This window comes from Dipteris shenzhenensis, chromosome 22 (assembly GCF_047967505.1).
Source record: "Dipteris shenzhenensis isolate YYH24624 ecotype China chromosome 22, Dip_SZ_1.0, whole genome shotgun sequence".
Lineage (NCBI taxonomy): Eukaryota > Viridiplantae > Streptophyta > Polypodiopsida > Gleicheniales > Dipteridaceae > Dipteris > Dipteris shenzhenensis.
Genome location: NC_141617.1, coordinates 3,791,491 through 3,815,874, shown reverse-complemented (window position 1 = coordinate 3,815,874; position 24,384 = coordinate 3,791,491). Strand labels below are relative to the sequence as shown.

The window sequence follows — 24,384 nt, the reverse complement described above, 5'->3', positions numbered from 1 at the left end:
CAAAAATATGATATGACATTAGTACAATGGCTCTCTCTCTCTCTCTCTCTCTCTCTCTCTCTCTCTCAATTGACAGCAGATGTGCTACTTAACATAGTACTACATAGTATCACATAGTACTAACCAAATAGTACTAAGTAGTATGATATGACAGTAGTACAATGGTTCTCTCTCTCTCTCTCTCTCTCTCTCTCCCTCCCTCTCTCTCTCTCTCTCTGTTCTCTCTCTCTCTCTCTATCTCAATTAACGGCAGATAAGCTACTTAAGATAGTAGTACATAGTATTAAATAGTACTAACCAAATATTAATAAGTAGTATGATATGATAGTAGAACAAACTTAATATGAACTATAATAATAGTACACAATTAAAACTAATAGTACTAAAAATTGTTAAAGTTCCTCACTGCGGAGCATCCCCGAGAGAAACAAATAAGTCTTGTGAAAAGATTTGTTTGCTAGCTCCACTATCACTACACTTGCAAAATTTTTGGATTTCTTTTCTTTACTAGTAGATGCATATTCATTTGTCTCATTTAAACACTTGATTTTAAACATTTGTCCCATTTGTCCCATACTCACTTGGCATGGAAACACTCCCATTTAATCAATGTACTGAAAAAAAACACACTTAACTTTTCAATTTTTTTTTGTGAAGACAAGATGCCTTTGTATTACAAAAAGCAGCCCCCAAAGGGGCAACTAAAAATACAAAACGTGCACAAAAATACGTAAGAGCCATTGCAAAAATACATGCTCAACAACAGTTCTTATAGAGAAATGTTTACCAAGATTCATTAGTGCACCTCCTAGGGTACACGATACACCATTCTCTAGCCTTTAACCTTGTGCTTTGCTTGCAACATTTGAAACTTTATTGCCAACACCGCATCAACATGCACTATAGCAGGAGATGCATCTTTTAGTAATGCATAACTACTTTTGCATTTTGGATTTTTGCATAAAAGATTGCAAAAACCACTTGATCCCCAATGTTGAAGACATTACCCCAACCATCCGTCTCTTGCTCTATGAGGACTATTTTTTATTTTGAGCACAACACCAAATAATAATCCTCATTATCTTCATTTGTAGGGGACTGTAGTACTGCAAAATGGTCACCCATCTAAAGCATGTCAACCAGCTAGTCTCTATCCATCGTATATGTTACAGATTCCTTCTCCATGTCTGATGCAGTCTATCCATTGATGGGCTCTAGCCTGTTCAAGGTCCATGGACTTGCACGAGATAAATTGGTGCACTTATCCCATGTTTCATCCATGCAAAATGAACAAAAGCATGACAAATGTCTAAACAAGGCTTGTATGGGATCTTTGTTACTAAAACCCAATATGGAGTGTGTTGAACGACTTCCTTTGATGGTTTGGCAGTTCCATGCTTTAGACTCGTCAACATCACCAACCTTTACTTCTACGAAGAGCCTTTGTTTAGAATCATCTCCTATCTTCCATGCCAACCATTCCCAACATCGTGTGCATTTCATAGCTTTGCACCATTTACATCCAATTTAGTGCACGCTTTATGACTGCACCAGCAACCCCATCATGTTCTCCCTTGCCATGACCGCTTCTGAAAAAGTTCCTCATCATCCAAATGCCAGTCAAAGAGCAATACTAGCATAACAAACAACATATATATTGCATTTTAAAATACGCAAGATCTTCAGCGTGATGTAGAAAATAAGGGGGCAATGTCCAATGTCTTACCTTGCAACAAAGTAAAATGAGTGAGCGGCCTTGAACTGAGATGCTGCCCCATCTGACCAAACCCAGTGTCTTTTAAACATCAAGCCTTTAGACACTAACCATTGATGGTGGAGCATAAAGCAATGCTACACAAATAGTGTGTCATGTTCTTTGTCATCTGAAATGTAAAAGATGGATTGCTTTTTTATCTCGCTCGTCTCCTTCCAATAGCAAATATGAACCAAGATAGTCACTTGGTCATTATGCCAATGCATTGATTGAACCTCATTCTGCACTTTGAATGTATAGTTCTCTGCAAAGTCAACAACTGAAAGCACCACAGGGATGATGATGGATGGAGGAGTTATCAATGCACCATTTGCATCATCCAACTCACATGGGCAAAACAACGGTTGTGGGCACTTGTCACATTTGCGCAATATGTATTCAAGCTTGTGCCATTTAGCATCCTCTTCCTTTGAACATGTTGCCGAACACCACATTTTAGACACAGAAGAACAACCGCTAGTGTAGGCAACACACGTGTCCTCCCCTTAGGGCCTACAAACCTTGCATAAGCAATCACACATATTTGCATGCAACAATGTGCTATTCTGCCTCATGGAATTCACTACTAGTTGGAACAAGTCTATTCTTGTATGGTAAATACAACAACAAGTATTCCTTTCCTTCAGTTTTTTTATGAAATAGGGCGTCAGATTCTGAAAAGAACGAAAATCAATATCTATGGAAGGATGCTCCTCCTTGAAATTAAGGAAGAATTCTGCTTGCAAAATCAATCATCAACAATCAGTACAAAAAAACTATAAGTTATTTAAAACTTAGAGTGCCATCATTATTTTTCTAAGTTCTATCACTTAATTACTAAGTCTTAACTGCTACTAGTAGTGCCAAATATCAGTAAGTGCTAGATAGTACTAAATGCTAAATAGTACTAGGTACTAAGTATTGTTGTAAATTTTAGATAGTACTAAATAGTAAATGCTAGATAGTACTTAATATGTTTACATAGTACTAACTGCTAAATATTTTACTAAATGCTAGATAGTACTAAGTGCGAATATTACTAACTGCTAGTTTAGTACTATTAGTAAGTGCTAGATAGTACTATTAGTACTAAATATTAAGTGGTAATATTAGTAAGTGCTAATATTACCAGTGCTGGATAGTACTAAGCAGATAGTACTAAGCAGTAAGTGCTAGATAGTACTAAATAAGAAGTGTTAATATTAGTAAGTGCTGGATAGCAAGTGCTAATATTACTAAATAGTAAATGCTTGATTTGTAGTAATATTAGTACTAAATAGCAAGTGCTAGGTGATAAGTGTGATATTACTAGGTGCTATATAGTACTATTAGTATTGAATAGTAAGTGCTGATATTACTGAGTGCAAGATAGTAATGAAGAGTACTTACTAAGTGCTAATATTACTAAGCGCTAAGAATTATTGAGTCCTAAATAGTACTCAGTAAATAGTACTTACTCAGTGCTAAATGTTACTAAGTGCTACATAGTACTAAATAGTGCTAAAATACTGTAAAATAATACTAAATAGAACTAATAGTAGTAATAGCAGCGTTAAGGCAAGGAAGAGAACAATATCTAAATAGTACTATTAGCAGGGTTAGTGCAAGGGATAGTACTAGATAGTACTAAATAGAACTAGTAGTAAAGTCATTGCAAGGAGAGAATGATTATGCTCGAAGTCCTTCTCTAATACAAACAATTTCAAACATCACACACTACTAATTAACACTAAATAGTACTATTTAGACATAACGAGTATTCTATCTAGTCATAATAACTGACTTGAAAGAGCAAACAATACTATTTTGTCCTATCTTTATTCTTAGGACTGATTTCTAAAATATGGTCTATATTATAAACATATTAAGTTCCCGGTGTAGTATTTAGTACCGTGATTCTATGATTTAGTGTTAAATTCGCTTCATATAGAGTCTGTTATAGTATTCTTTAACAAATATTATCCCTGATAGTACTAAATAGTTGTAAAGAGTACCAAATAATAGTGGGTAACTGGGGCTAAGGAAGATGCACCTCTGTGAGCTCCAAGAAATGGGTGGGATGTATTGCATACTTTTTTGGGCCAACCCTATGCTTGCAAACATCCTTCTTGTTTGGGGAAACCCTGGTGTTGTCTTTCCAGAACTGGACAACACATTGAACAACCTCACAACTTAAGGAATCATGTCTACGCTTTTGACCTCCATCTGCCCATTTGAAGGAAGCTTGTTTTATGTCCACGTGATGTTTCTTCAGATTCCATGCTTGAACTCTAAGAGCTTTAGCTACTTTGCTATCACTATATTTTTTAAATGCTAAAGTGTTAGCAATCATGTGGAGAACTGCTCTCTTCGCAGCTAATCAGTAGTTTCTACTCTTTTCACATGACTCAATGATGTCTTTAGATTATCCACTATTGCCATTGATATGGACTGGCTTTGAAAATTTGTCTCATCAACAACCTCTTGCATATCTAGATGTGTTATAACCTTAGACAAAATGTCAGCCTTCGTTCTCAAGTCCAAGTTCTTTGTGGTATGCTTGAAATGTCGCACAACCGTTAATGTCAAGTGTCTCATGTTCCTTTCGGAGAATTGCTGTGGTAGTGCATTGAGCGAGTTCCCTTCATGGTGTGGCACTTCTAGTGCGGAGTTCTCCATCCTGTGTACAACCGTATATTTCAATGGTAAATCATAAATTAATGAACGACACAAGAAGACTACGTCAAAACATGCATGCTCAATCTTACTGTACGAGAAAGTCATCCTGAGAGAGAGAGAGAGAGAGTTGTAGAATCACTCAAACATAACTGGCTTTTATGCCAGAGAGAACATACGGTCCAAAGTGCGAGGGCTTCAATGAGACAGAAGGGGAGAGCCAATTTGCATAGAGAATGGAGAGAGCCAGGGAGAGAGACAAGACTCCACGAGAGAGAAGAGAGTCGACTGTCAATGGCTTCAAACATGTGTGAGTGATTCCATGAGAGAGAAGAGAGTCAATTGAGAGTAGATTGCAGATGATCACATATTCCTCGATGTGCGAGGAAATCATCCTCGATTGAGAGTGGATTGCAGAATGTAGATCGTAGACTCCTTAATATGCGAAAATCTAATCCAACTCTCAGTGCCTTTTAGTACACAATTTAGTACTATATCTATGCTAGAACCTTTGCCAAAAAGAGTACTTTTTTAGACACCGTAGCATGCATTTATTCTAATCTTACGAAGATTTATATAGATATGACAATGTTTGCTCAAGATTGTTGTTTTGGTGCAACGGATTTGGCATAAGACCTTTCCTATAGAGATTTTCTTCCCTGCTGGTGGACGGGGAGACAATTACAAGCTAGGAAATTCAGGATTCTACTTTGCCCTCCCCAGAGGACACTGTCTGAGAAATAATTACTAGCATCACAGCCTTGAATGTTTGGGCAGCATGTTGCAGCCTTGTGATCCTACTACCACCGTCATCAACATTTGGCTAGATACCATCTATTGGAGACCGCCGAGCAGGGTGAGTGTTTCTAGAAGGCATGGCCTACAAGCACATTCTTTATTTTCATGGATTGACAAATACATAGGTTGTATAGTACACCGCACTCATTGTTGGCACCTAATCCTGGGTTAGCCTAGGCATTGAGGAAGGACCCAAATATGAAGGCTGCAGAACAGCCAGGGGTTTTCTCCTTCAGTGCCTCAGGGATAACTGACTTCGTATATTGCTTTTCGCAATTCTAATAGAAGGTACTTTCTTTTCGGGGAAAAAAGAATTCCTCAATTGTGAATGTAAATAGTACCTACAAGTCAGACCTTGTAGAAATGAGTACACCATTTACAACTCTTCCCAAAATCCTCATTACTGTGCCCTTAGCATAGGTTATAAGAAATGTCCTGTAGATATTGACGAGGGTGGACTCATCAGGTGAAGTCTCCATCACAAGGCTACATAACACAACACAAATATGTCATGACATGATTCTAGCCACTGTCTCTTAGGGGCTTATGTCATGGAGGAGGAAAAGGAGGGAAATAATGATGGCTATTTTGGATGTTTTCCCTTGACAGAGCCTAATTTGGATGTTTTTCCCACGATGCATGACACAATGATCCAAGGGTTTATGAGAGAGGGCTATAAGAAATGTCACATCAGTGGTTCTCAAGAGTAGGGGAAATAGCACCACGAGGTCTACAGCATGGGGTGCTCTTTCCCTTGGGCCCACTCTATTTCCCCCCTATTTCCCCTCTATTTCCGTTGGTGCATTTGCATTGCATAACAAAAATAGCTATTTCCCCTCTTTTTCCCCTCCATGACATAAGGCTTAGATGTCATCCTCCACAGGGTGGAATGGGCACTGTAGGCTGCCGTAATAACCTCGCCGAATGAAGAGAGATTGGAGTGGCTAACATGTTCAATGAATAAGCGGGAAATCCTGCCTCTACCTTTCCATGCGTTATGCTACGATCCGCCAGCTGTGCGTCACACTCACAAATAATCCAGAGTGCATCTCTAAATGCCATGCACCCCTGTTATGCAACAATGACATAAACCCCCTTACCTCATCTGCTTGAGCCATGGGTCACTGCTGTCCATGAGCCACCAGCCATAGGAAATAAGATATCTTTTGTGGCTGGTAGAGGGATCAAGACCTACTAATGAAGCCCATGTCTCTCCCACAAAGAGGTTTACAGAGAGGCCACTAATTGGAGTCACCTGTCCATGCAGGTGGTATAAGAGAAGGGCACCGCCTTGGACTACCTGGTCTACTGGGCAAGAATCACTATATAGGGTCCCACTGCACCTCCTAAAGAGAGTGGCCCTCCCACTAGAGTTGCGGTGGAGCAAGGTCCCTGCAGGGTGGGGTCACCAGCCTATTTCTTGCCTCGTCGTCCAACCACTCGGACCATCTGCCAAGTTGCCATATAAAGGGGGTGGTCCTATAACGTCGTGGTGCAAACATTGGGCTCTAGTTGAAGTGCCCTATCATTCCTCCCTACACTGTAGACCACAGGAGAAGTCTGCAACGACATGCAGCAACAGTATCTGACTTCAAGGGGGCACCCTACTTCGAGAGAATTGTCCCTCCTCGTGCATCGGAGAGCTTAGCACGTGTTGAAAACACTCCTCATACAACGAGCAATTGAAGCCATTTAGTGGTAAGCTATGATGTAATCAAGGCTGATACAAAACTTGTGACGAGGAGATGGGTGTTTTCTTTATTGTCTGCACAGGTATGTCACGTTTGGCGTTCAGCTTCCTACGGTAGTATAGCTCCTAATTTTAACAGTTTGTGTGTTAGTTACCACTTTGTGATCTCTTTCATCCCACTGAGTAATTTATGTTTACTATCTCTGATACTGCAAGTTGCAATCATTATCCCTTTAGCACTATAAGCATGCAACAATATAAGTGAATCGATTGCTTATTTGTTCAGTGATAAATATCAAGGTCAAAGCCCGCTTATGGGGATACTTGTGGAATGAGGATCGGGACTAAATATTATCTCTGAAACAGGCAACATAATTTCGAATTATACGACCCGAAACTCTCACCTTTCAAGCATAAGGATAATGGATCAATACATTGTCCCAAGAAATAACCTCAAAGATGTTTGTATTAAACTTACCTGACAATGACTTTCATTATGATAAATATGGATATGAAAATTCTTACCCGATTTTGTTTTGAAGGCCATTGTTGCGAAAACAACTGGTACATGACAATCAAGACCACATGTGTAGTCTACACAACACCATACAGCCTCAATCAACAGGAAAAACCGGAAGCAATTGAGGCAGAAGAAAGCTTGGGAATTCAAGTGGAAGTACTCGTGGCTGTGAACAATACCTTTACAGAATCAAATGAAGAAGAGAAGACAATATGCCAGAAACCAGCACAAAAAGTGAGTGAAGTAAGATAACATCGAAGAATCACTCAGTATGTCAGCAAAGATACTGCAGGAACCCAACTTATGCGAAGATGCTGAACAGGCAACCAATCAACCTAAAAGCAGAATGCAATCTATGGGAGTGCCTGACTACATATTATTAGTCCCCCAAAAGGATGGCGAATATCTGTGTATATTAAACTAAGCAAACTGTTAAAGACCCCTCTCCTACATGTGCCCCTAACAAACAGAAAATCTAAAATCTAAAATCCAATTACTTAGTTCCCCATCCACTCATGCAAAATGAACATAACTTACTAGTTCCTAAAAAATTAACACAACATAGGACAATATCCTAGATCAAGTGGTAGGTCACAGAGGTTACTATTTCATGGATGCATACAATGGCTATGACCAAAGCTTCCTCACCACTGAAGGCCAACAAAATGGGGAGCTCTTGCTATTAAGTGATGCTGTTTGATCAGAAAATGCATCCTCAACCTTAAAAGATTCATGATGGACGTTTCCATTTTCATCATTTTTTCTTGATGATTTCTGCAATTGTGAACAGAAGACAGACATCTTCAACATTTTTACAGAATATTTACCACATTGCACAGAACTGTAATTTGCAAAAAGCCAAAACATTCCAAGTCTGTTTTTATAGAGTTTGCAGACTTGATTCTATAAACTGCAGATTCAGAAATCACATCAGCCTGTTTACTCATGAATTATGATCTTGTAAAGGCAACTCACTTTAAACCAATCATGATTGGACACAATTAATCATTCTCCTTTGAGTATAACTTACCAGTCTTTACATTATTCTAGTAGTAACATATCAAATGAAAGGGACACTAACTAATGTACATGTAGGAGCACCCGACAAGTACAATTCTATTCCTTGAACGCAGTTTGTATTTCTAAGAAGAATAGTTTGCTGCTTTATCTTCAACATTAATGTAGCGGCTGCCTGACAGTCATCACAAACCCAGGGTTTTTTGAAACACCACAAAGCGGTACCCTCGGGTGTATTGACAAGGGCACACAGGATATACAGCTTCTTGGTGTGTCCACGTAAGCCATCTTTCTTTGCATCATCGCACATGTCCCATGACATGCAATGCAACTCTGGTACATATGCTCCCTCCCACATTTCAAGGGAAAGGTCTTCTAGCTTTGTATGTTTATCTCTCTTTGCATCATCGGACATGTCCCATGACATAAAATGCAACTCTGTTACATATGCTTCCTCCCACATAGGTCTTCTACCTTTGTATGTTTATCGTTGCTCTGGGAATGTCTTGTATCCCCCACCACATGGTATGCATGATTCCATCGACTTCAGTCCAATTCTGTCCTGGCGTCTTCCATGCATGTTCTTTTGCTGCCATTGCCTTGATCTTCTTCTCGTCCTCCTGCAGCTGAGAATCTGCATAGATATTAGACATCAAGACATAAGCTGCAGCATCCTTTTCATTCAATCGCACCGCATGTTCAAAGGCACATCTTCCAAGCTCCACATTACCCCACTTTCGGCAAGCACTCAACACAGTAAGCCACACTGCAAGATCAGGTTGGAAAGGCATCTTCTCCACCATCACTACCGCCTCATTTAATTGGCCTGCACGGCTAACAAGATCAATGATGCAAGTGTGGTGCCCAATAGATGGAGTGATGCCATGATCTTTGCTCATGGCCTCAAAGTACTTCTGGCCCTTATCCACTAGACCTGCATGACTACATGAAGAAAGAACACTGAGGAATGTGAATCCATCTGGTTTTACGCCTTCTCCTCTCATTCTCTCAAACAAATTGAAAACGAGTTCACTTTCTCCTCGCTGGGCATATCCTGCAATTAATGCATTCCATGAGAGTACATTTGGAGACACACCTGCCAGTTGCATTTTTTGGAAACAGTTCACGGCTTCCTCAGCAAGCCCATTGTCTGCATATCCTGCAATAAGTGCAGTCCAGGAGACTACATCTTGAGCTGGAAGCTGGTCAAACACTTCCCGTGCTTTTACAAGCGACCCACATTTGGCATACATATCGACCAAGGTGTTGCCAACAACAGGATCTCTTTCCAACCCCTTCCTGGCAATCTCTGCATGAATTTCTTGGCCCTTGTCTAAGGCTCCTGCCTCGCTACAAGCTTTTAAGCTGCAAATAAATGTGATAGCAACTGGAGACACACCCTCCAATTGCATCTGCTTGAAACAGTTCAGTGCTTCCTTAGCGTGCCCATGTTCAGCATATCCTGCGATTAGGGCAGTCCATGAGACTGCATCTCGCATTGGAAGTTTGTCAAACACTTCTCTTGCTTTTGCAAGCACACCACATTTGGCATACATATCGATCAAGGCGATAGCAATAGAAGGATTACTTTCCAACCCCTTGTTGGCAATCTCTGAGTGTATTTCTTGGCCCTTGTCTATAGCTCCTATGCTGCCACAAGCCTTTAAGCTGCAAATGAATGTGACAACATCTGGAGATGCACCCTCCAGTTTCATCTGTTTGAAACAGTTTAGTGCTTTCTCACCAAGGCCGTGATCAGCATATCCTGCAATTAGTGCAGTCCATGAGACTACATCTCGAATGAGAAGCTTGTCAAACACACCCTGTGCTTGTGCACACAAGCCACATTTTGAATACATGTCGACTAAGGCGTTGCCAACAAAAGGATCTCTTTCCAACCCCTTTCTGGCAATCTGAGCAAGTATTTCTTGGCCCTTGTCAATGGATCCTAAGCAGCCCAAAGCCTTCAAGCTGCAAACAAACGTGAAAGCATCTGGAGACACCCCCTCCCGTTTCATCTGCGTGAAACAGTTCAGAGCTTTCTCACCAGGACCGTGTTCAGCATATCCTGCGATCAGTGCAGTCCACAATACTACATCTCGAATTAGAAGCTTGTCAAACACTTCCTGTGCCTTTGCAAGTGAACCACATTTGGCATACATATCAACCAAGGTACTGCCAAGAGAAGGATCCCTTTCCAACCCTTTTCTAGCAATCTCTGTGTGTATTGCTTGGCCCTTGTCCATGGCTCCTAGGGTGCCACAAGCCTTCAAGCTGCACACAAACGTGCCAGCATCCGGGGAGACACCTTCCAGCTTCATCTGTTGGAAACAGCTCAGTGCTTCCTCACCAAGCCCATGTTCGACATATCCTGCAATCAGTGCAGTCCACGAGACTACATCTTGAATAGGAAGCTTGTCAAACACTTCCTGCGTTTTTGCAAGTGAGCCACATTTGGCATACATATCAACCAAGGCACTGCCAAGAAAAGCCTCTGTATCCAACCCCTTTCTGGCAATCTGTGCATGTATGTCTCGACCTCTTTTCCCATCTTTCAAACTAGCACAAGCATTTAGAAGGGCCACAAACGTATACTTACTAGGATGTACACAATCCTCTTGCATTTTCTCGTATAGGTTGAGGGCGTGCTGTAGTTTCCCACATTGAATATAACCTGTGATGAGAGAAGTCCACGAATACTCGTTGGGATCAACCAACGTATTAAAAACGTGCACAGCATGGCACATGCTTCCACATTCCACCAGCATTGGGACAAGATAGTTCCCTAGAAATGTGTGAGCTTCCAAGCCACTTCTACACGTGTAGGCATGCAAGCGCCTAGCATACGCTAGATTTTTCTCTTTTCTACACTTTTGCAAGATGTGTATGACGTTCCCAACAGAAGGTGGATGGGGCATCCGTTCCAAGGAAGTGAGTGCCTCCTCTAAGCTCATTATCTCCCTGCCATGCTCCTCTTGTGGTTCTTTAGCCTTTGACCATGCTTGGATGTTTTGGCCCCGTGCATTCCCTTGCTTCCAGACTCCTTTTTCTCGAGCATGTCTTTAACCCAGTGTGGGCTGTACAAGCCGCGTTTCCATAGCGACTCCTTGTTATTCTTCTGCTTAAAATCTGGAGCCCTTGGGTTTTCCTGTTGAAATGTGTTCGTTACGTTGATGCGTTGTTTCAATTTTGTCTTTGTTGATTTGTAGGTCCACATCGATGAAGGTAGGTTATTTGTAGCCTCCACATTACTTAAGCAACTTACTTTTCTCTTACCACCACAACTTACTTTTCTCTTGCCATAAGCGCTCTGTCATTAACCCACCTGCGAAGAACGAAAACAATGAGAACAAACTGCCATGATACATTTGAGGTCACGTCTATCCTGCAGTAGCAGAACTAGAACTTTTAGAAGGGCCCTCCACCAACGGGTTGAGGATCTGAAAGCCGCATACGGTGCTCCACCCTAGCTCCCGCGCCTCGCATCGCCATAGGAATTTGGGCACTCTTCCACCTCCAGCAAATCAATCAACGGGACAACTTTTTTGGAAAATTTACAATTTTGATTCAAATGATTTTCATAGCAACAAGGTGAATGATATATCTATCATTCATTTATGGGTGAAATGCCGAAGCCAGCACATAAAATTGTAGGCCCGAGGGAAGGACATTAAGAGTGTGCAAAGAGCAAATGAGAGTGGCCCAAAAGTCATACAAGGGACCCCAAATCATCAATACTCTACAAGCGCACCGACCAAGAGAGCATAAATAATAACAACAATATTATTTTTCCCATCTCAAAACCACAACCTTCACTGAGGCTACCTACGGCAAGCCAAAAAGAGAGCCAAATAATAGACTAATTGTAAAAGTAGAGCAACAAACATTACACTACGTTTGGAACTTAGTGATACTCCCCCTCTCACAATAGACTCTCCTTGCCCTAAACAAACTTGAAGCACACAATTATAGTTGGATGATTTCATTTTAACGAAGGACCTCAACGAAAGATGAGGAAGGTAAAATCTCTGTTGCATAAAGAATTTGACATGATTGACCTTGGTCTTTTGCATTAGTTTTTTAGGGTTGAAATATGGAAGGAGGAAGAAAAGATCTTAATCTCTCAGGAGAAATATTGTGACGAAGTTCTAAAGCAGTATTAGATGGAGGAATGCAAAGAGGTTGTCATGCCTATGGAAGTTGGGAACGAACTTAATAACGAAGACACATATGAGCTGGTGAAAACAGTAAAGTATCAACGAGTTTACTCTATCTCACCAACGCTTGTTCAATATTACATCTCACGAAAGCTTGGGGGCAATCATTATGATACTTGAAGGGTGGATATGGAATCACGTATCAGATAGGGATCAACTTCTTTGGATACTATGATTCAGATTAGGCCAAAGATAGGGACACTCAGCATTCCACTAGTGGCTAAGATTTTCTAATAGGGTCGAGGGTCAATTCCTAGCTCATTAAGAAGTAGCCAATAGTCACTTTTCATCCATGGAGGCAGAGTATAGAGTAGCCTGGATGGCATCATGTGAGTCCTTCTGACTCCTATGAATCATAGTTACCATGGGATGGGAACATTCCGGGAACATATGATGTCGGAACAGAAACGTTTTGGGAAGATGGAAAGTGGAAGGGGGAGAAGGAGCACCACATGATATGGCATGTCATCAAAATCACTTTTAACAGCTCTAAACTTTCGATTTCAGGCTTTATACTTTTAAAAACACACAAGAAACCTAAAATATACATTGATGAAGATGTTTGCAACATTCATACTGCCATAGAGATGCAAAATACTATAGTCAAAGAGATATAAATATGGAAAATATAAGAAAAGAAGGCCATGCCTACAGCCTCGAGCCTTAAGCCCTGCATCCAAAAAGGAAGAATTGACTTGAGAGTCAAGTACATAATATTATATAGAAAAAGAGAGACTCAGGCAATCAACCCTAAAGGTTAGAATGTGGCATAGTGATAGAGGTCTCCCCCTCCTCTTGAGCCTCATCATCGTGGTCTTGGGCCTCGTCATCACCCTCATGCTCAGGGTGGTAATCTCTCTCCTTTGCAAGACTTTTCTTCTTTGGCAGTTCTAGCTCTACTCCTTTCAAATTTGATTCTGAACTTGTTGAACCTACTTACTCTTCCTTTGCTTTGAGCTCAGGCACTGTTGGAGGTAATACAGATGATGATATTGTTTCATTATCTAGTTAGGGGTATGTTTGAAGACTATGTCCCTATAGTCCAACACCTTATGTGCCTGGTCGTACAACAAATGAGATTTGGACTCGTCGTTGTATCTGACAAGGATGCACTTCTTGCTTTTTGAATCTAGTTTATTCCTCGGTGTCATCATGGACATGCACCCATGCATTAGGACCAAAAACTCTTACCCATGCATTTTATCATAGGCTTCAAGTAGTCACTGTCCTACGTAGGATGTGACAACTGTATTTACTACCTCTGAAGACCTAAGTCATTCTACTGAAATCATTTGATAAATGTTTGGAAGTATTCTGATCCGAAAAGTGATATGGTAGGCATAAGCCCATATATATTCGAATGAACCTACTCTAATGGATCAGTGACCCGATTTATTGATAATGATGTCTGGTCTTTCTTGCCTTCCATGCAAGCTCTGGAAACCTCTTGTTTGCTTGTCAATTGTCGAAGTCCCTCCACGATGTATGCCTTCCACATCTCTTCTAGAGTGGTGTATCCAATTTGCTTGAACCTCTCATGCCATAGTCTAGACATCCCTTCATCTCTTTAGATCATCATTTTACTAATTTTGTAGAGTCCATCTTCTTCAAGGCTTGAGCAATCATCTTATCCAATTTGATGATCACTTTGTCCTCATTGAAAATTACTTTGTCTTGCTCGGCCAACTGACTGACAGAAAGCAAATTTAATTTCTACATAAGTCAAGTACAATACAAGATATTTGTTGATATTGTCTCCCTCACCCATGAATGGAATGCTCCCAGTACCCTTGATTTGGGTAGCTTCGATTGTCCCCCGTTGTAACAGGTGATCTGGCACTAATACTATAGCTAGGTTCTTAAACAATTGCTTTGTCTTTGACATGTGGTTTGCGGCTCCACTGGCAGCATATTCATCATCTCCTCCATCTATCACTATAAATGATGAGTATTTCTCAATCATCTTGACCAGGAAGAGTTCCTCTATGATGATGTTGGTGGCCTCGGATTTGGTTGTCACAATCTTTCTTTTTATGGTACGACAACTTCTTTCGGCAGTCCTTTGCAAAGTGTCCTAGATTTTCACAGTAGAAGCACTTCTTTTTCATAGAATCTCTCAACTTGTCATCTTTGGAGCCTATATCAGATTGAGGCTCACCCTTGGTAGGATTACCCTTGCCTTCTCAAGAAAGGCCTTTTCACTTGTTTCATTGAGCTTCTTCTCTCGAGGTTCTTCATGTAGGAGTAGAGGAAGTAGCTCTTTGAATGTAACTAGTGCCAACTATTACAATCATGATGGTAAAAAAACCTTTGTAACTCCTAGGCAGCATGCCAAGTCAAAAGCCTGGGAACCTGAGACAAATCCACTTGTTGACTACCTACTGGGATATGACTCCTTACGATTTTCATCTTTGTGATCTGGTCCTATACTGAGGCCCCTCATCCATCTTCATGTTGTAGAGTTTGGTCTCGAGGTTGAGGACAATGGCTACATTCTTTATCTCATGCATGTCCTTCAGAATGGTCTATGCTTGAAATGCTATATGAATATGCAAGGGGACCAAGTTTGTAGTCATGCCAATGATTATGGCTAGGGCCTCTACTTCATGAAGCTTTTAATCTATGGCAACAACATGATCTCCTGGTTGCCAATGATTATGGCTAGGGCCTCTACATCATGAAGCTTTTAATCTATGGCAGCAATAGGATCTCCTGGTATCACCACTACTTTGACATCGTTCTTTATGTCCTAGAGCCTCCGATATACTCCTATCATTATCTCCCAAATCATCCCCACCACAAGGTGGATCTGACCTTTATCTTCAAGAGTGGGTAATCTGTACATAAAGATTTCCCAAATCTCTGAAGCTTGGGATGAGTAACCTACTAGTCATGACAACAATATGAAAGGATTTTGACGAAAGTGAACACTTCTTCAGAACTATGCTAATTGTTGTACATTGCTAAAAATAGAGTCATCTCTTTCTTGTGAGGGTCTCCTTCCTTTAATGCTTAGGGTGTCTTACAAGAGTCACAAACGAGGCTCTGATACCATGTCAGAGATCAAGTTCTTGCTATAGCATTTCTATGTAGTGGAAAACAAACACAAACTCATTCCAAAACACACCCAATGGTACAAAATGAACTCATAGTAACATAGATATGCAAAAAATATTCAGTCTATTCATCACTGCTATGGAATAAAAGGAGCTCAAGGGTGAGCACAAACATTCAGTGGGTGTTGGGTAAAACACAGCCAGTTATGGGGTAGGATTCAAGATTCCTCATATGGCGTTCTAGCCAAGGGAGCATCTTTTTTAAGGGAATAGGACCATGGTTTGTTTTGCACATACATTATCATGTGACCTTCATGGCATTTTTACTCTTTGAATTCATTGCACAATCTCATTTCTTTTCTACCTGATTTTGTATGAGGTTCTCACATCAATTTATCGTGGCACATACCAAATCAAATGGAGACCAAATCTTGCATGGATGTAGGTCTAGGGTAGCCTAAGAGCCGTGCAAAGTTTTATCCCCAACAAATTGTGGGGGTTAAAGGTCACTGTGCCTTTACCCCAGTTATGTACAATACTCAAACACATATATAAATGAATGAAAAAGAAGATTAGGGTGTTCTGCACCCACCAAAAACTTGTGTGGCTCTCTGTTTCTCTCTCTCCCTCTTCCGTTCCGCTTCCATTGAGAGCACTCTCAAATGGTATCAGAGCCCGGGTGATCTAGCTGAGCATGTGTAAATGCCTCAAAGCTCAGCAGCTCTGTGGAAGGAAGGAGAAGCTCTGTGGGAAGCTTTATGGGTGATTTTACTTGCATCTGAGTGCGCAAAGATCTTGAAGGAACCTTTGGAAAAGTTACTTTGGTTTTGTGAAGTGGTTTTGAGAGCTTGTTAAGTGTTTTCAAAGAAAAAGTGGTTTTTTAAGCTTTTCCCTATTCCATTCGACGACAGAGACTCCGTATTGACTTGTAGAGGCAACTATTGCTTGCTTTTGGTGTCCACTTCACTTCAGGAGCTTGGAAACACCTTCATTCTTGAATATGGGATCATTTTATTGGATTTCTGACTCACTGTGTCAGTTCCTATGTTTTTTTGCCTGGGTGTTGGAACTCAAGTTTGGAGCAACCATTTGCAGATCTGTTAATTCCGGTGGACTCAGGAGGTTCTAAAACTTCTATGTTGCTCATCATTTGCACTCCGGTGGAGTTTACAAATAGTTATGTTTCTAAAAACGTTTTTCAATCCGTGTGTTGGACCCAATGATTGAGACCACGGTCTGTCCCATTGCGTTCCAGAAACCCAAAAACCCCTACCTGTTAATTCTTGCACGTTTCGGTAGAGTATTTTAAGAGTTATAGATCTCTGTGTATTGGATTTCATCTCTCTGTTATGCATTTTTCATTCTAAGGTTTTGAAACCTTAAATTTATGCCACATGGCAGTGGATAAGTGTTGACTCCCATTTCTCACTCATCGGTTGGGATTTTGGAGTTCCGGCGGAAGAGAGATATTTGCAAATTTTCTTGCTGAGTCTGATTATGCAATGGTGCCCCTGTTTTGAGGCATCTTAGGTTCTATTTTTAGTAGCAATCATTGTCGTGGGACCATGATTTCTTGAGCATACCTTATGTAGATCACTCTAGTTGTAGTTTGAGCCGTGTGCACTCATTCGTGGTGTGCATTGGATTGCAGTGGATGATTTATAGGCCATTTGGATGCATTGCAATCCTTATTAGATGTGCTGATAGGCCCAGATTGCCTTGTGGGATGCTATTTTTATGGACGCTTTGCACATGGATGCTATTTTATGTTGAGGGATAGCTTTGACACATTGCAGGTGATGCACTGATAGTGTTATGCTCTCTTGGATGAGATATTGGTAATGCATATGCCTATGGATGGTGTTTATGCTTGAGCCATTTGGCACTTATTGGCATTTTGGATTGCCATTACAATTGGCATTTTCTTTTGGGCCAGATTTGCTCATATGGATGCATAGTATATGCAAGAGTCAGATGCATTTTTTGATGCTTTGAGCTTTGAGTTTTGGTGATATTTCACAGTATTGTGGCATACACATTTGGGTGCCCCTGATATTTGGTGTGATTCTCTCTTGCGCCTAGGCACTAGCATTTGGGATTTTGCTTCATTTGCATCATGGCATCCTCTTCCATGTCTGAAAAGGAGTTTTTCAGCATTAAAAAGTTTGATGGGACAAACTTTTCTTTGTGGAAAGAATAGATAAGGGATGTGCTTATTCAAAAGAAGCAGATTAAACCCTTGGCAGGTATTGAAGCTAAGCCTGCAAATATGTATGAGGATGATTGGAATGAGTTGGATGCATTAGCAAAGTCTACTATTAGACTTCATCTTGTGGAGTCAGTTTATTTCACAGTAGTAAATGTGCAGACTACGGAAGATTTGTGGAAGAAACTGTGTGCCACTTATGAGAAGGAAACTGCCTCTGATAAAGTTTACCTCATGAAGAGGTTGTTTGAGCTGCAGATGAAGGAAGGGGTCTCCATTGCTTCTCACTTGAATGAATTCAATATTATTTTCAGCCAGCTTCAGGCTCAGAAGATGAATTTTGATGCGGAGACTAAGGCAATATTTCTCTTATGTTCATTGCCATCCTCATGGGATACCTTCCGTACAGCTGTCAGTAACTCTGCACCTGGTGGAGTACTGAAATTTGATGATGTTGTGGGCTTGGGGGGGTCACTATGTATAAACCCTCTATATCACGTGCGTTCAAGGCCTATATTTAAAATCCCTTATCTGTAAATTTTTTCATTAATAAAATGTACCCCTTTTCTATACAAATCTATAAATTTTTTCCAAAACTATTTTAAATAGTCCCTTATGTATATTTATTTTTGTAAATTTTAGGAATAAAAAATATCCTTCTTTTGAACTCACGTGATAGGGTTACATATGATGAGTGACCCCCCTGAGGTTGTGGGTAGCTTGTTGGCCAAGGAGATTAGACGAAAGTCTATGGACAGCAACAAGCAGGATGCAGCCTTAAATGTGCAAAGGGGCAGATCACAGTTTAGGGGGAAGTCCCAAGAAAGAGGGAAGTCTCGTAGTAAATCCAAGGCATGGAACATTGAGTGTTACCACTGTGGCAAGAAGGGCCATATGAAAAAGGATTGCTACAAGCTAAAAAGAGAGCAAAGGAATAAGAAAAAGAATGCAAATTGGGGTGCAAATAAGAAGGAAGAGAGTCCAAGGGAGGAAAAAGGAAAAGTGAAGATCGAGGAGATCAATGCAGTCACACATGATAGTGACAATGACATTCTCTTCATGTCTAGTTTATTTGCAAAGTTGCTTACCACTTCAAATGATGCATATTCCAAGGATTGGATTTTGGATTCTGGTGCTTCATTCCATGTTACTCCCCATAGGGAATGGTTCTCCACTTATGACAGTGGAAAGACAGGTTGTGTGCATCTTGGAAATGACTATGCATGTGACATAAAGTTTTCTTTTGCGAATGGGTCTGCATTTATTTTGAAAAATGTGAGACATGTGCCTAAGCTGACCAAGAGTCTCATTTCAACGGGTCAGCTAGATGATGCTGGCTTTGGTTTTGGAAGTTGGAAAATTCAGAAGGGCTCTATGCTTTTGGCCAGGGGTGCCAAGTGTGGGACTTTGTATCCCTTACATGTATCAGGGGTGTTTGATCATGTTGTTGCAATATCCGAGCAGCCAAGTACTTCTTTGTGGCATTGCAGGTTGGGGCACATGAGCCAAAATGGGATGAAACTCTTATGCCGTTTGGGTTATGTACCGCAATTGAGTTTCTCTGATTTTGAATTTTGTGAGCACTGTCTCTATGGGAAGCAGACTAAATGAAGGGGAAAGAAAGAGTTTGAAAAGCTTGATTTGGTGCATTCAGACATATGTGGTCCCATGCCTACACGGTCATTAGGCAGGGCTGAATACTATGTGACATTCATTGATGATGCAACTAGGGAAGTGTGGGCTTATGCCATAGCTCGAAAGAGTGATGTGTTCCAAGTATTTCAGAAATGGCTGGCCTTGGTTGAGAATCAGTCAGGTAGAACACTTAAATGCCTACGGACTGACAATGGTGGAGAGTATCTCTCTCATGACTTTCAGCATTTCTGTGATACACGTGGGATTAAGAGGGAGCTCACATCCCCTCGTACTCCAGAGCAAAATCCAATTGCAGAAAAGATGAACCGTACCATTCAAGAAAGTTTGCAATGCATGCTTTCCAATGCAAGTCTTTCTGGTGGTTTTTGGGACAAGGCAATAAAGACTGCAGTGCATGTGATCAATAGATCACCTAGTAAGAGTTTGGATGGTGGTATTCCTGAAGAGGCATGGAGTGGCAAGAAGCCCTCTTACTCTCATTTGCATATATTTGGGTGTGAGGCATATGCGCATGTGCCAAAAGAGCTTTGAAAGAAGCTAGATCCTAAGTCTAGGAAATGCATCTTTCTGGGTTATGGTGAAAGTGGAGAGATGGGCTATCATCTCTGGGATCTAGAAGCAAAGAAGATCATATGCAGCCATGATGTAGTATTCGATGAGAAGAAGATGCATAAGGCACCCATGACGGATGTGGAAATGAGGAGAATCACTTTCCAGGATGTGAATCCACCTGCATATATTGATAGACAGCAAGCTGTCCATGCACCAAATGTGCAAGAAATGGTACCACCAAGTACTTCCACAGGTATACAATCAAGGGTAGAATATGGATCATCTATTGGTGGAAATGATGAGCCAAATGTGGCTAATATGCAGGTGGGATAGCAAGCTGAAATGCCCTTGAGAAGATCATCTAGAGTGTCTAGACTACCTGATAGGTTTGTTCCAAGGGTAGACTATGTGATGCTTACTGATTGCGGGGAGCCTTCTTGCTGCAGAGAGGCTATGATGTGCAAGGATCAATGCAAGTGGGAGTATGCTATGCAATCAGAGATGAGTTCACTTATGAAAAATAAGACTTGGGACTTGGTTTCTTTGCCACATGGAAAGAAAGCATTGCCATGTAAATGGGCCTACAAGATGAAGGTCATAGGTGATGATGTGCCTAGGTACAAGGCCCGTTTGGTTGCTAAAAGGTTCAAGCAAGAGAAGGGTGTGGACTTTGATGAGATATTCTCTCTGGTTGTGAAGATGACCACACTTAGATGCATGCTTGGACTAGTGGCAGCAGAGGATATGGAGCTTATGCAAATGGATGTCAAGACAACTTTCTTGCATGGGGATCTGCATGAGGAAATTTACATGGTGCAGCCAGAAGGCTTTGAAGAAAAGGGCAAAGAGCATTTAGTTTGCAAGCTGAAGAAGAGTCTCTGTGGTCTTAAGCAAGCACCTAGAGAATGGTATCAGAAGTTTGATGCTTTCATTCGGTCCCAGGGTTTTAGAAGGAGTGAAATTGATCACTGCCTTTACACTAAAAGGGCTAAGGATAATAGCCTCATAATCCTGGCACTATATGTGGATAATATGCTATTGGCTAGCAAGAATACTTATGAGCTAGATGCATTAAAGGCCAAGTTGCATGAGGCCTCTGATATGAAGGATTTGGGACTTGCAGGTCATATTCTTGGTATGCGCATCACGCGTGATTGGAGTAGGAAACTCCTTTGGCTTTCACAGAAGGAGTATGTTACAAAAGTATTGCAGCATTTCAATATGGAGGGGGGGAAGACAGTGAGTACTCCATTACCTCCATATGTGAAACTGAGTCATACAGATAGTCCCAAATTAGATGAGGAGAGGGCCATGATGGCCAAGGTTCCTTATGCATCAGCAGTTGGGAGTCTTATGTATGCCATGATAGCTACTAGACCAGACATTGCATTTGCAGTGGGAGTTGTTAGTCGGTATATGGCTAATCTAGGAAAGAGGCATTGGGAGGCAGTTAAGTGCATCATGAGGTACATGAAGGGTACCAAGGAGATGTGCATTTGCTTTGGTAGAGGAGACATGTGTGTACTTGGGTACACAAATTCAGACTATGCAGGGCATGTGGATAGTAGGAGATCCACTTCTGGTTATGTGTTCACCTTTGCAAGTGATGCAGTGTCGTGGATGTCTCGTGCACAGAAGTGTGTTGCTTTGTCTACCATAGAGGCTGGGTATGTTGCAGCCATAGAGGGTTGCAAGGAGGGTATATGGCTTGATCAGCTAGTGGGAGATTTGGAGATTCATACAGGTGTACCGACATTGCATAGTGATTCCATGAGTGCTATTCAGCTAGCACGGAATCTGATCTTTCATGCAAAGACCAAACACATTGAGGTCAGGTACCATTTCATCAGGGAGGTACTTGAGGACAAGCGCATAGAGCTTGTCAAGGTTCATACAGATGGTAACCCTGCAGATATGCTGACGAAGAGTCTACCTAGTCAGTGGTTTGAGTATTGTCATGTATTGATGGGCATTGGATAGTGCTCACTAGTTGTTCTCCCTTAAAGGCACATTGTCCTTTAAGTGGGAGGTTGTGGGGATTAAAGGTCACTGTGCCTTTACCCCGATTATGTACAATACCTAGACACATATATAAATGAATGAAAAAGAAGATTAGGGTGGTTGTGCACCCACCAAAAACTTGTGTGGCTCTCTGTTTCTCTCTCTCCCTCTTTCGTTCTTGCTTCCGTTGAGAGCACTCTCACTTCCTCCCTTGTCCAACAATAAATAGCTCCCTCTCTCCTCCCTCTTAAGGCATCAAAGTGTGCCATCTCTGAATAACTTTATATTCACGCAAGGCTTTTAGGATAGTGGCACAACATAGAGCACAGTGGGAGCCTTCAACAACGTTTTTTGCACACTATGGGTCCTTATAATATTGATGGCCTTCCCACAGTTCCTCCTACAATCTATCCATCTTCCAAATGAGAATCTTGGGTTGACATTATGGGAACACTAAGTTTCTCCTCTAAGCAATCACTCTCATTTACAACAAATCTTGGGTCACCGAGGGACCCATTGCAAAATGGCTTCATCTTCCACAGGACAATATGCTAAAGAAATGTCATTGCTATCATGGCTTTCCATCTTTGTTCCTTTGCTATTCCTTCACTAGTTCTATTGAAGATCATGTAACTTTCAAGGAGCTTTGTACAACATCACTTTGAGAGCACTTTGATCACTTTGGAAATATTTTTAATGTTGGATTTATATAGACATATATATATATATGTAGATATTCATAATCTTTCATCTAACATTACTTTCCTTGGCCTATCAAAGGACACTATCTAGACTCAGAGCATTCTCTTGCTGCACTAAGTCTGCTGTCATCATAGCGACATCTCTTCCTCTCTCATTAGCATTATCCAACTACTTTAATTCAAATCTTCAACTCAGTAGATTCGAAATATTTTGTCTCACATTATGGTTCTTGGCATATCAAAGGACACTATCTAGTCACATAGCTGAGAAAACATCACTTCAATCACTTTGGAAACATTTAAATATTGGATATATATATATATATACACACACATATGTTATTATATGTATATATATATATATATACATATGTTATTATATGTATATATATATATATATATATATATATATATATGTATACAATTGCACTTACATTGAGAAATATTGTACAATGCCAATCCTCTCTACACAGCTAGCTGGTGGATACTAGTTCGAAACTATGTATACAAAATTTTTACCAAATTCCATTTCAAAATTAAATGGAGTAGGAGGTGGTATCCACACTCGTGGAGGAGGGGTACCCAATCAGGAGGAGGGGCATTGTCTAGGCGAGTCTAGATTTTGTTGATATCATCAACACATTGTTCTCTAAACAAAGTTCCACATTTAGGTCAGAGTAGCCGTTTAATCATGCAAGCTACATGAAATGCAAAATACAAAGTAAGAGCCTATAGAATAAGAAATGAAAGATATTACATCATTAAAACACTTCATATATATTTTTTCCGATGGCAAACTAAAATTGTGTGTAACAAAAATTCAGCATTCAGGGCCGAGTCTCTAGCTGCTACAACTGTAGCCATCTTGTTGAAGTGGACTAAATTTGAAAAAATGGGTCAAATACACGTTTTCTCCTATTTAAAACGGAGCACCTGTAGGCACATCTTATCTGCCACGTCAGTAGGGTTGGCCCTACTAACACTACACCAAACACATCATCTGGCCACATCTGTAGCACCGAGTCCCCATAGTGCTACATCACTTAATCTACCACATTAGCTATCAATTTGCCACATCATCAGGTTGACTAGTCAAAGTGACACATGGTAGCTCCCTGCACATCATGCACATACACATGTTGAATTAAAAATACAGGAACCTATTGGTTTTTCGACATGTATCCCTCTACCTCTATGAACCTCTGCAACAAGTTTTGTGGTAATGTCTTATGTCTCAAGTCTTAGAGCTCTGGTTGCAAATACATATTTCTAGCAATCCGAGAATGAAGAAACAACATATTTTGCACAAACTTGGTTGGGCATAGCTTCACAACTTCTCAGAGTCTCCCATCATTTTCTCATTGTCGAAGGGGCCCATAGAAAACACTCCTAGGCTCTTCTTTCTCTCTACTCTTGCAATATAGCTTGTGCCTCCTCGTGATTCAGCTGCTCACCTAGGTCTGCCTCTTCATGCCCAAAACCTATCGAGACATCTAGGGGGGGTTTGGCACGTTGAGGTGGGGGTTCTCATCCATGAAAATAGGGTCTCCCTTGGTGCTCAT

General features: G+C 40.8%; 1 protein-coding gene across 1 annotated transcript; it reads right to left on the bottom strand.

The window, feature by feature from the left end:
- Window positions 1-8,544: 8,544 nt before the first annotated feature.
- Window positions 8,545-12,043, bottom strand: LOC147887627 (pentatricopeptide repeat-containing protein At4g13650-like). The gene is made up of 2 exons (XM_087393897.1): window positions 8,908-12,043; window positions 8,545-8,812 (listed from the first exon to the last, which is right to left on the bottom strand). Exons 1-2 carry the CDS (start codon window positions 11,385-11,387, stop codon window positions 8,809-8,811), a joined length of 2,484 nt encoding a protein of 827 aa, XP_087250023.1. The 5' UTR covers window positions 11,388-12,043; the 3' UTR covers window positions 8,545-8,808.
- Window positions 12,044-24,384: the final 12,341 nt, after the last annotated feature.

Coding starts and splice junctions, on each gene's coding strand:
- LOC147887627 (XM_087393897.1), bottom strand. CDS start 11,387: ATGAGCTTAGAGGAGGCACTCACTTCCTTGGAACGGATGCCCCATCCA.